This window comes from Mirounga angustirostris, unplaced genomic scaffold (genome assembly GCF_029215605.1).
Source record: "Mirounga angustirostris isolate CCGP_5_RB_7025 unplaced genomic scaffold, mMirAng1.0.hap1 SCAF_14, whole genome shotgun sequence".
NCBI classification, from domain to species: Eukaryota; Metazoa; Chordata; class Mammalia; order Carnivora; family Phocidae; genus Mirounga; species Mirounga angustirostris.
In genome coordinates, this window is record NW_026991722.1 from 82,061,835 (window position 1) to 82,073,736 (window position 11,902).

The 11,902-nt window shown below is 46.8% G+C and overlaps 1 protein-coding gene across 1 annotated transcript in view; it reads left to right on the forward strand.

Moving 5' to 3' along the window:
• Positions 1-11,660, forward strand: part of CCDC60 (coiled-coil domain containing 60) — a 157,785-nt gene extending 146,125 nt beyond the window's left edge. Inside the window, exons 9-14 of the mRNA XM_045886468.1 lie at positions 1,989-2,060; positions 5,246-5,308; positions 5,980-6,102; positions 7,724-7,855; positions 9,511-9,700; positions 11,559-11,660. Coding sequence (XP_045742424.1) covers positions 1,989-2,060; positions 5,246-5,308; positions 5,980-6,102; positions 7,724-7,855; positions 9,511-9,700; positions 11,559-11,660 — 682 coding nt within the window. The remainder of the gene's footprint in view (positions 1-1,988; positions 2,061-5,245; positions 5,309-5,979; positions 6,103-7,723; positions 7,856-9,510; positions 9,701-11,558) is intronic.
• Positions 11,661-11,902: the final 242 nt, after the last annotated feature.

Sequence of the window (11,902 nt, forward strand, 5' to 3'; positions counted from 1 at the left end):
AGTTCACCAAGCCCCTGCACATGCATCACACCCGCTGCTGCTTGCTAATGACAAATTTCTTCTGCTGCTGCCTTGACTTGCATCAGGGGCTCGGAGGGTGGCACGTGGAGGCATCCCGAGACAGTGTTGGCCCTCCAGGCCCTGGGTGCTCTTCCTGGTTTACCAGCGTCGGAGACCGACGCTAAGGATGAAGCATCAGCTCCATGAGTCTCGAGACCCTCCTTTGTAAGAACCCACGGCACGAGCACCAGCATTGGAGTCAGACTGACACACATCCGAAAGCTAGAAGAGGCCGACTTAGCCTTTCTCTAAACCTCAGTTTTCTTGTCTATAAAATGAGATTGTGCAGCCTCAAAGCACTGGCCTTGGAACCAAGTAGGCGAGGGTGGATGGACCTCCACCCCCGTCATTCAACTGCTGTGTGATGTCGAGCAAGTTGCCTCACCTCTCTGAGCCTGATTCCAATTCTGTAAAATGAGGCTTATTAGCAATAATATTATCTCCGTAAAGCATTATTATTGTTGTGGGAACAGTACCTATTTCAATGAGTCATTTTAAGAATTTAGGTGAAACAATGCATTTAACGTATTAGCATGGACCTAACGTATTACAAGCACCCGATACATGGCGGTGGTGGTACTCATATTTCACACATAGCATTGCACCCAATCTTCACAGCATGTTGCTGACGCAGGTTTATTAACAACTACCCGATGCCAACGCCCCACCACATGGATGGAGAAGGGCAACGAGTGACTTGCAGAAGGTCCTCAAAAGACAAAACCCCACGAGAATACAAAACTCATCGCGTGGCCTCTGCATTCACTTCAGTGATACAATAACCATGGTGACAGAGCAAGAACCTGTGGAAATTTCCCATCCTCCTCAATTTCTCTGGGAGAAAATCTCCCTAATCTCTCCCTGAGGCAGCAGATATTGGAGGCATCTCCATAGAGCGGCCGACAGACAGAGAGGAAAAGCGGCACATTTTCTTTTGCCCTCCTCACTTTAGAATCTGGATTCCTTTTTCAATTTAGGCCCCACATCTGTTCCCCTCGGGGCTGACTTAGAAATCTGGGGTTTTTCAGAACCCCTAGAAATCAACTGGAGCAGCCCCAGCCTCAAGGCCAGACTGCCTTCTGGTCGTCTTAGTCTCTTTGGGCTGCTGTGACAAAAATACCCCGGACTGGGTGGTTTATAGACAACAGATACTTATTTCTCACTGTTCTGGAGGCTGGGAAGTCCTAAATCAAGGTTCCAGCAGATTCGGTGTCTGGAGAGGGCCGTCCCCATAGATGATTGTCTTCTCACTATAACATTACATGGAGGAAGGGAGCTCCCTAGAGTTTCTTTTATAAAGGCACTAATCCCAATGATGAGGGTTCTGACCTCATGAGCTGATCACCTCCCAAAGGCCGCCACCATCTAATACCCTCACCTTGGGGATTAGGATTTCAACATATGCATTGTGGGGGCGTGAGGGGGGGGGCGCAAACATTCAGACCATAACATCACCTAGGAAGGTGACCTTTTCTTAAAATCTTCTACCAGTATTTTCTAAATGTCTCTGAGGATCAGAATTAGCTGGGATGCTTATTAGAAATACAAATTTGTAGTCTTCATCCCAGACCCACTGAATCAGAACCTCCAGAGGAAACTGTATTTTTTAACAAGCACTTCAAGTGGGCACAATTTCACAGGGTGCTGAGAAATTCTAAGGTCTCAAAATAGGCTCTCTGCACACCTGTATCAGGGGTGTGTGTGTGGTTTTAAATGCAGCTTCTGGGGCCTCACTCCAGGCCTGATGTATCTAAATCCCTGGGAGGAATCTGTATTAGTAGCAATCTCTCTCCAGGTGATTCCTGTGCCCAGTAAAGTCTAAAGATCCCAGCTCTAGAAAGAGAATTCTCCACCCTCCCACAGATACTTCCTGCCTCAGGGGCACCGTATGTTCTGTGCCTTATTAAGAGACTCATCTTGCTTTGCAGTATCTTGTCAATGCTCAGACAAAACAAGAGTGATTCTGCCTATAAAGACATGCAGACCACCCGCAAATCAAGGTAGGATGGCACCCCGCAGTTACAGGGAGATGCAGAGATGCCCCTCAGCAGCCCGTGGGAAGTGGGGCAGGGAGGGGGGACTTTTTCCTTCTTCACTAGAAATAAGCCCCTTAATTTCTAGGGCTGGGGGGTGAGTATCTAGGTGTCTCTCCCCCCACTCAAACGGTATAAAGTTAAAATCCTCCAGTCATGGAGAGATATGAAGCAGGGAGGGTATGGAGTCCCCTACACAACTGCCCTTTCCCTCTTTACTTGGGTGGCCTTTAATGAGCAAAAGGAGGTCCACCCACATTTCATTTACTCATCCTGACTATACTCATCAGTACCCCCCTGTGCCAGGAACTGTGCTAGGTTTGGAGGGATTCAACAGCAAATAGGACATATGTAGTCTGCCCTCACAGATACCACTATCTGGACTGGGTGGGGTCATAGCTTTTTTGTGTGCTATGGGCTCTTTCAGAAAAATGCTTTTAAATGCATACTGTAAATCACAAAGGTTTGCAACGAAATCTAGAGTACTATAGATTATGATATTACAACCAAATTTGGGATATAGTCATCTATGGGCTTCTTTCACAATGAGCTATATAACAAGACTTAGCAGCAGACTAATAACTACCGTAATTTTAGATTAGTATTTTTTTTAAAAGATTTTATTTATTTATTTGAGAGAGAGAATGAGACAGAGAGAGAGAACGTGAGAGGGGGGAGGATCAGAGGGAGAAGCAGACTCCCTGCTGAGCAGGGAGTCCGATGTGGGACTCGATCCCGAGACTCCAGGATCATGACCTGAGCCGAAGGCAGTCGCTTAACCAACTGAGCCACCCAGGTGCCCCTTAGATTAGTATTGAGTGTAAATGATCTTTCAAAGTACCTGCCACAATTGCAACATGTTGTGCAAGTACATCCAATTTCCATTTCTGCTAAAGGTTAGTTGAAATAAAGACATAACCTTTTTTCCATCTGCATTCATGGATGCCTTGAATCCTGCCCATTAGAGGCGCCTAGAGGTGCCTGGGTGGTCTAGAAGCGCCTGGGTGGCTCAGTCGTTAAGCATCTGTCTTCTGCTCAGGTCATGATCCCAGGGTCCTGGGATCGAGCCCTGCAACAGGCTCCCTGCTCCGCGGGAAGCTTGCTTCTCCCTCTTCCCACTCCCCCTGCTTGTGTTCCCTCTCTCACTGTATCTCTCTGTCAAATAAATAAATAAAATCTAAAAAAAAAAAAAAAAAAAGAATCACTGGTCTAATGGGAGAGCCATGAATTTATTAAATAATCCCACAGAGTGAGGGGCGCCTGGGTGGCTCAGTTGGTTAAGCGACTGCCTTCGGCTCAGGTCATGATCCTGGAGTCCCAGGATCGAGTCCCGCATCGGGCTCCCTGCTCGGCGGGGAGTCTGCTTCTCCCTCTGACCCTCCCCCCTCTCATGTGCTCTCTCTCTATCTCATTCTCTCTCAAATAAATAAATAAAATCTTTAAAAAAAAAATAATAATCCCACAGAGTGAGCCATATAATCATGACTATGGAAAGTGTACTGAAGGAAAAGTAAGGAGGACTGGGTGAAAGGTGAGCACTAGGGGCCTAAGACTGAGTTTGACATTTAAGCTGAGACCTGAAGAAAAGAAGATTTAGCTAGCCTATGGTGGGGATAGGTGGGGATAGGTGGGAATAGCGTTCCAAGCAAAAGGAACAGCCTGTGCAAAGGGCCTGAGACAGGAGGAAGCTTTGAGGCACTGAGCAGAAATCAGTATGGCTGAAACTCAGGGAGAGCCAAGGAAAAGGAAGACAGAAGTGGGTAAAGGGTCCTTTGTTGTTTATTTCTGTTTGTTCTTTTATCACAGCTAATACCACTACTTCCCTCATCCCCCACCTCCTCCCTGAGTCACACTGTCAGTGCTAGAAAAGAAGAGAGCCGTCTACAGGAGGGAGGTCAAAGCCAACACAGTCTCCCAAAGAATTCATCTGCATGGGTTGGGGCAGCTGGTTGGAATCCAAACACAAGGACCTCTGGGTACTATTCCTGGGGCCCTACATGTCAGCGAGATGGGATAAGGGCTCCAGCCATCACCTGCCAGAGCTAAGACATCTACATCCAGTCCCTTGAGCCTCTGGGAAAAGCAGCAAAGGGTCAGGACCTTTCTTATGGAGAGGGCTCTGGGAAGTGGCCAGCCTACCGAAGGAAGTTCCAGGTGCTACAGGGCCAGTAGGGAAGGGTCAGCTGCACATCACAAGGATACGAAAAACAGGCTCATCCTCTAGAACCAGACAGAGAAGACAGTCAAGTAAGTTTTCCAAGCATTTGGTAAAAAGAGAGACAGAGCAAGAGAGAAGGTGTGAGACACTGGTGCTGAAGGACCCAGGAGAAGGCACTTGGGAGGGATGAGCATGAGCAAAGGGGCTTCACCCCCTTCTAGGAACTCCGACCATCCAAGTCACAGGAGGGAGTGGCCACTCAAGAAATTCAATCAAGCCCACACCTAGAAAGGGTTCAATGTCATGAAGAGTTGACTGATCACAGATGAGGAGATTGACGATCCAGAGCTGAGGTGCTTGCCCAAAGACTGGGAGGTGTTGGTGCCCGGGTTGGGCTCTGGAGTCAGCTCTGTCTGCCTCCAAAGTAAAGCGAAGTGAGTGGTCAGCTCAGGGTCCAGTTCAGAGAAGAGAATCCTTGAATGAAGAAGCAGTCTGGGGTTGGGAACATCAACATCATGACTAGAAGGACTTGACCATCCCTTCACTGCACTCAGCCTGGGAGGTTACATGTTAATCAGTATAGAGAGGAGAATGGAAGGGCCCCAAGTGAACTTGTCCTCCAGAGGGAAAGATCAATTTTGTACAAATGAAACTGGGATCCAGAAGATACATCATTCTGACAATACACAGAGACAGAAGGTCAAAGTCAGACTAGAAGAGTCAGAGCAGGCAGAACTTGCTGTAGACCATGAAACAGTGTTGGATTTGAGCAGGTGGAGAAGAAACAAGAAGGACCCTCCAGGCAGGGGATATGGGTAGAAGCAAGGACCAAGAGGTGGGAAAAATATACACTCAGTCCTATGACTGGTCCCTTGATTAGCGCCACCTCCCTTCCCTGAATCCTGGAGGCTAGCAGGTGTCATGGGAGCCCTGAAGACACGCTTTTTGCGAAAAGCAGGCTCCACACAACCTGAAACCATCCTTTGTGTTTCAGTGACCGATCCAGCAGTTCAAGTGGGGAAAGCCATACCCAAGTCATCCAGAAGAAGTCTAAAAGGTACGCCAGATGGGCAACAGAACATGCTGGGCAAAGGCACTGTGGCAACCACACTGTCTGTCTCCCCAGGGGTATGGAAATAACTCAGTGCATACCAGACTCCCTGAAGTCATACACACTGCTTAAAGACAAGGGATGCCCAGGGCAAGGGGCTCACAGCCAAGATGCCAATGCAGGCAATGGCAATAAATTCCTCCCCTGTGCCAGACGCTGGGTGAAACATTTTATATTATCTTGCTTATTCCCCAAAACCAATCCTATGAGGCGGGAGCATTATCCCATTCTAGGGAGGAGCAAACTGAGACCTGGCCAGGTGAGATGTCTTGCCTGAGGCCACACAGCTAAGAAATGGTGGTACTGAAGTCCGAACCTGAGTCTCCCAGCTCCAAATCCCATTTTCATCTCACAGTCCTTAACATTTGCCGGGCTCAAGTGACTGGATGTCTCTCTGTGGGCTTATTTAATAAAGCCTGAACCACCAACCTGATGCTGTTGGGAAGATCTGTCCTTCCTACATCCAGGGGAATGCGAAGGGCAGATCCAGGTGAGGGTAGAGAATCAGGGTGTACAGAGAATCTCCATAGCAGGGCACCTTGGGGCCCAGGGAGTCCAGCCTCATGGGTCTGATCCTGGGACTCCATCTCCTAAGCCCTTTGTATTTGTGTCGACAGCCGCACCAACCGTGACATCATCCACTGCAAGACTGGTGTGTGCAGTTCCATGAGGGCCAAGTTTTACAGCGTGGCCCAGGAAGCCGGCTTCTGTCTTCAAGACAAGATGGAAATCCTCATGAAGTAAGGGCACACAAACATCCATTCATCCAAAGGACATTCATCTAGTACCCAGTATGTGCCCACTGATGTCAGGTGCTGGGGCTTAGCAAGGAATAAGGACATATTTCCTGCCCTCGGAGAGCTTATAGTCTCCTGGAAAATATGGGCAGAAACAAATAACTGAGTTGATAAATATATAGGCACAAATTATAGTCATTGCTATACAGGAAGAGAACAGGGTGCTATTAGAGAAAGCAACCATGAGGACCTAATTTAGGTTGGGTAATCCAGGAGGACTTCTCTACGGTGACTTTAGGCTGAGCCCTGACAGATGAGGAGGAGCTGGTGATGTGGTAAGAAGGTGGAAGGACATTTCAGGCAGCAGGAAAAGGACATACAAAGCCCCCAAGGCATTAAGGGACATGGAAAATTTAAAGAGAAGGGAGAAGGAGGGGGTGAGAGCTGCATTATGCACAGCCGTGGAATGTCACACTTGAGACCTGGAACCTGGTTTTAAGAGTACTGGTGGGCTATTGGAAGATTTCCTTTCCTACTCTGACAACCCAATAACTGTCTCCCTTCCCAGGCTACCCCTTGACTGCGGTGACCATTCACCCCAATGAAATTCATCCATTCCATTACTGTGTTATATTGTGACCCTTTTGTCTCTCACCCTTTGAGCATGGACAGGTTAGCTGTTCCAACTGCTCATTGGGAGATGACTTGCCCCCACCTTCTGGGACCCATCTTATAGATAAGAAAAGTGGGCTCAGAGATGTCTCTTCTCAAAGGTAGTCAAGGTGGAATTCAAACCCAGAGAGTCACATAGGAAGAGGGAAGGAGGGGCGGGAGTTCCAGCGGAAAGTAACAGCAAAGTCTTGGAGGCCAGAAGGGTCACAGAACACCAGGAACTGCCAGTAGTCAGGTGTGGCTGGGGCTTCAGTTGCTTTCATGGTAATCAGAGAGACAGACAGAGACCAGATCATAAAAGGTCTTCCAAGCCCAGCTGTGGAGGTTGAACTTTACCTCGGAACTTTGTTCATGAGCCAAAGTATAAAATGCCAAGCTGGAAAATGCTGTAGAATAATCCACAGCCTTGGAGGGCAAGTTACTCAAGAGACCTTATTCCGAGTAAAATGGAAAGCCACTGAAAGTTGTACACAGGTGAATGACATGTTATGTTTATACTGTAAAGGCTCCTTAGAGAGCTAGAACATATGCCCCAAATGATAAGGGGAGTGGGGAAGAGAGGAACCAACTTGAGTCAAACACCTACTGTGCATCTGGCACTAAGCTCAACACTTTACACACACCTTGTATCATTTAATCCTCACCTCCAAGAGCCAGAACCATTATTACTCTCCATTTGACAGTTAGAAAGCTGTGTCAGTACAATCAAAAGTAGTAGAGAGAGAATGAAGGCTGGTAAAAAAGTGACAGGATTTAGCAAGAAAGGCGCATTTCAGGACCTTGAAGAGAATCGTGTCATCTTGTGGCGTGAGCCACATAAGTGAAGAGCATCTGAGAGGGCTAAGGATTTCATGAAGAAAACAGTGTTTAAGTCAGATCTCACAGGACAACTAGGATGGATAAAGAAGGGGGTATGATCTTCTTCATCTTTTTCATAAAATATGTGATGCAGGCGCCAAGAAGAGAGAGGCCTCCAGAAGTTCCATTCTTTTGTCATTGCCTCGAATTTTAAGAAGGATATAGCAAAAATGAGGCATCAAGTCTCCATGGTAAAAGGAGATGCAGAAGAAATTGCAGACCACTGGTAAAGATCCTGAGAGCCAGATAAGATGGTCTTTGATGTGGGGGGAGGAAGAAGGGGCTGTTATTACACAATTACATTTGATCCCATTATCCTTCAAGACTGTTCTTGGCCACCAACAGCGCCCCCCCCATCCCAAACAGGCAGTCAGGCAAGAATCCCTCAGTTCCTGAACCACAGATAATCCAACAACTGTATGCTTCATATTTCTCTTGTTTGATTCAGACTTGCAAATAAGGACTAATTTGCCAGCCCCTTGCAAGAGGCAGATGAGGCAAACCACCTAAAAATTTCTACAAATTGTGAGGTCTATGAGGCAATCCCTATATTCCCCCAAATAATTTGACCCCTTAAGGATATAAAACAAGGCAGGCATATCCTAGGAACACTGTGACCCAGCACGGGGATGATAAAAGAATTACAACAAAAAGCAACACGGATTGAGTGATTACTGGGTGGCAGACATGACCCTAGGAAATTTTCCTAAATTATCCATTTTATTCCCCACAAAAATCCTGAAAGTTACATATGAATCCCCACTTTGTAAACAAGGAAACCTCAAGATTTAAACTCCTGTCTGACACCAGTCTCTATGCTCATCTGCAATATAGAATTGGAGTCTGCCATGAACCCTATCACGGCACGGTGAGTAAATCAAGATCTAAGAGCAAGATGAGAACATCTAAAAATGTACCCAGAATCCCTTCCATGATTTTAATAATGTGGAATGGGAGTTTACAAGGAGACAGGAATAAATATATACCACAAAATATAAAATACAAAGCAGTGCACATAGCCCAAAGTTAGATGATCAATTTCTTCTTCAAATTCCTCTACAATTGATTCATCTCTATTGGGGGGGGATCCTTTTTTTATTTTATTATGTTATGTTAGTCACCATACATCATTAGTTTTTGACGTGCTGATCCACGATCCATTGTTTTTGTATAACACCCAGTGCTCCATGCAGTACGTGTCCTTTTTTCTTTTTTAAAGAGGTTCCATCCCCTGCCTTAAACCCTGGTCATACCTGAACCACCTCCAGGTTGGAATCTACCTTATGTCTACCATCTCAAGAATGGATTACCAAACTACCCTCAGACTCTGTTGCAGCACTCAGAAAGGTTCTCAAAACCCACTGAAACACACAAAGCTGTGGCCCAAGCTTACTCACTAACAGGGACATAGAAAATACACACACAGTTTCCCCTTCCTCGTCCTCCTCCTCCATCTTGGGCATGAGAGCCGCTTGCATCCTGGCAGAGATTCCACAGGTATGTCCGCGTCCTCCCTGGCCTGATTAACTCTCAAAACAGAAGCTTCAGAATCTCAGTGCCCCTTCCTTTCTTGTGGCTTTTCACACTGTCTGCGTGATTAGAAAAACCATAAATGCTTTAAAGCATGCCCTTAATTTGTTTTTTTAATGAGATGCAAATCATGCTCCAGCTTTTACTACCCCTGAAAAAACAAATCTGCCCGATCTGTGGGCCCTTTACATTCAGGAATGGAGGCAGTTCTCCCAGATAAGGACAATGCTGCCCTGGAGACATCACATGAGTGGTAGAAAGAGAGAGTGGGGAGGGAGGACCTGAGATACCCAGACCCACCCCCCAGCAGCTTCCTAACTGGCCCTCTCTTCTTGGGATTGGGAATTAAAGGTACTTTGATCTGCTATCCAAACTCCCTGAGGATCTGAAGAATTTCCACCCCGCCAAAAAGATCCTGGCAAAACTGCAGAAGTTTGGGGAAAACCTGGACCTCAGGATCCGGCCCCATGTCCTCCTGAAGGTGCTACAGGACCTGAGGATCTGGGAGCTGTGCTCTCCGGACATTGCTGTGGCTATCGAGGTAACTACTGTGTTCTGTCCGCTCCTCACTAGGCCTCCGGTGCCCTTATATAGTCATCTCTCAAAGTCCAGGCACTGGTTAAGTACTGCAAACCCAATTAAAAAGACATAAGGTCTCTGCCTTCACGGAGCTCATCATCAAACAGGCGAGGGATTACCACGTGACCTTGGTGGTTCAACTCCCGGGGACATTATATTCTAGGTAAACGGTGCCCCCTGGGGAAACTTGGAGGCTTTAGAGGCACATAAATAAATGGACAAGTGAATAAAATAACTAGCAATCATAATAAAGAGCACTCTAAATGTGGCCCGTGGACCAGCAAGCATAGACCTCACCTGGGTGTTTGTTAGAAATGCTGAATCTCAGGCTTCAAACCGTAGCTATCAACTCAGAATCTACATTTAAATGAGGTCCCAGGTGATTTTTATGCACAATAAAGTTTAAGAGCACTGATTTAAGGTAAATGTAGAGGGGATCTATCTTAACTAGGGCGTCTGGGGAAGGTGACTTTTAAGCTGAAACTGAACTTGACTTATGGGAGGGACTCATTGGCAGTCAATGGGTTGAGAAGGAAGCAAGAAAGGAGGGGCTAGATTGCAAGGGGATTGGAGAGGTCAGTCTGTGCAGACTGTTGAAAGTCAGGTTAAGGATTTAGGTCTTTACCTTGAGCCTGTGGGGAAGCCACTGAATGGTTTTTAATGGTAGTTTATCATCACCACCCACTCTAGATGTTCCTAGGGCATCAAATGGTATCAACGGATGGGGGAGAATCACTTTCTTAATTTCATCAGATGGCCTACGTACATTTTTTTTAAGTTGGCTCCATGTCCAGCGTGAAGCCCAACGCAGGACTTGAACGCACAAGCATGAGATCAAGACCCAAGCTGAGATTCAAGAGTCGGACGCTTAACCGACTGAGCCACCCAGGTGCCCCAGATGGTATACGTACATTTTAATAGGGCTTTCAATGTCTCAAGATAAAGATGGGACTCAAATGGTGGAATTCTCAGTCCTCTGGGTGTTTTCATGCCAGGCTCGCGCTCCCACAGGCTGACCTGAGTGTATATATGTGGTGCAAGGTCAGGAGTAGGGGAAGGGGGATGACCCTGTGGACAAATTCACAGGTCCAGACTGCACTCACCGCATCCTGTGAGGCTCCTTCAGGAAAGACTGGTAGACTAGTCCAAAACTCACTCAAGGGCAACTCTCCACTCCCCACTCGCCAGTTATGGGGTCCACCTTCCACCTTCCATTTACGGGGTTGTAGAAGAGGCAATCTCCAAGTGGGTAAGAGGAAGGCAGTATGGAGGCTCTGAGGTGAGTTCACCATCCCACCTAGTAAAACTTAGCATGCTCCTCTCCCAGTGAGAACATCAAAGAATGCCTGATAACCAGGATGTGGGGGTCTCTTTATCTAGACCATGTACGAAACCACATTTTGTGTCTTAAAAGGCTTTTTTGGAAGTGAGCTCATAGTTATCATCAATTCTCAAAGAGATCTACAAATGAAAAAATGTTGAAGGACAAATGACATTTTAAAAAAGATATTAAGGATTAGGACAGAAAGAAAAATGCAGACAGCTGGGTTTTTCTGCTCCCCCCAAATTTCTCTGAGTCAACAGTAACAAAAAGAGGCTTAAAATTAGTCTTCTGAACTAGGAAGCTGGAAAGGGGTTCTTTTCTTGAGAGAACAAAATCCCCATCATGATGCTCCAAGGCATTATGAATGCCTGAATGTTTAGAGGCAGCCTGTGGCCACCAGCCTCAATCACACATCTTCCAAGATCTTGGAGGGGGGCAGCAAAGGGAGTCTAGCTTTCAGACCAAATCTGAAGTTGCTATTGTATTTGCCCTGCAGTTTGTCCGTGAACACATCATCCATATGTCTCAAGAGGATTATATCACCTGGCTGCAGAACCGGATCAATATCCCCATCCGATCCCAAAGTCTCCGGGCATAGCCTGGCCCTGGGTCAACCAGCTGTCCCAGTGGAGGAGGGCTAAACTACTGTATTCCTGCTTCCTATCTGTGTTCCTACTTCCTGCCTATCCACTAGGATATAGGAGGGTCTGACTTCTGGCAACATTCTAGAGGAAGATACTCCCAGGTGGAAACTCCCCTCAACTTCATACCCCAGCCTCAAACTCCCAGTCTCTGTTCCTCATTGGTCCAGCCTGACTCTACCCACTCCCTCTCCAGATG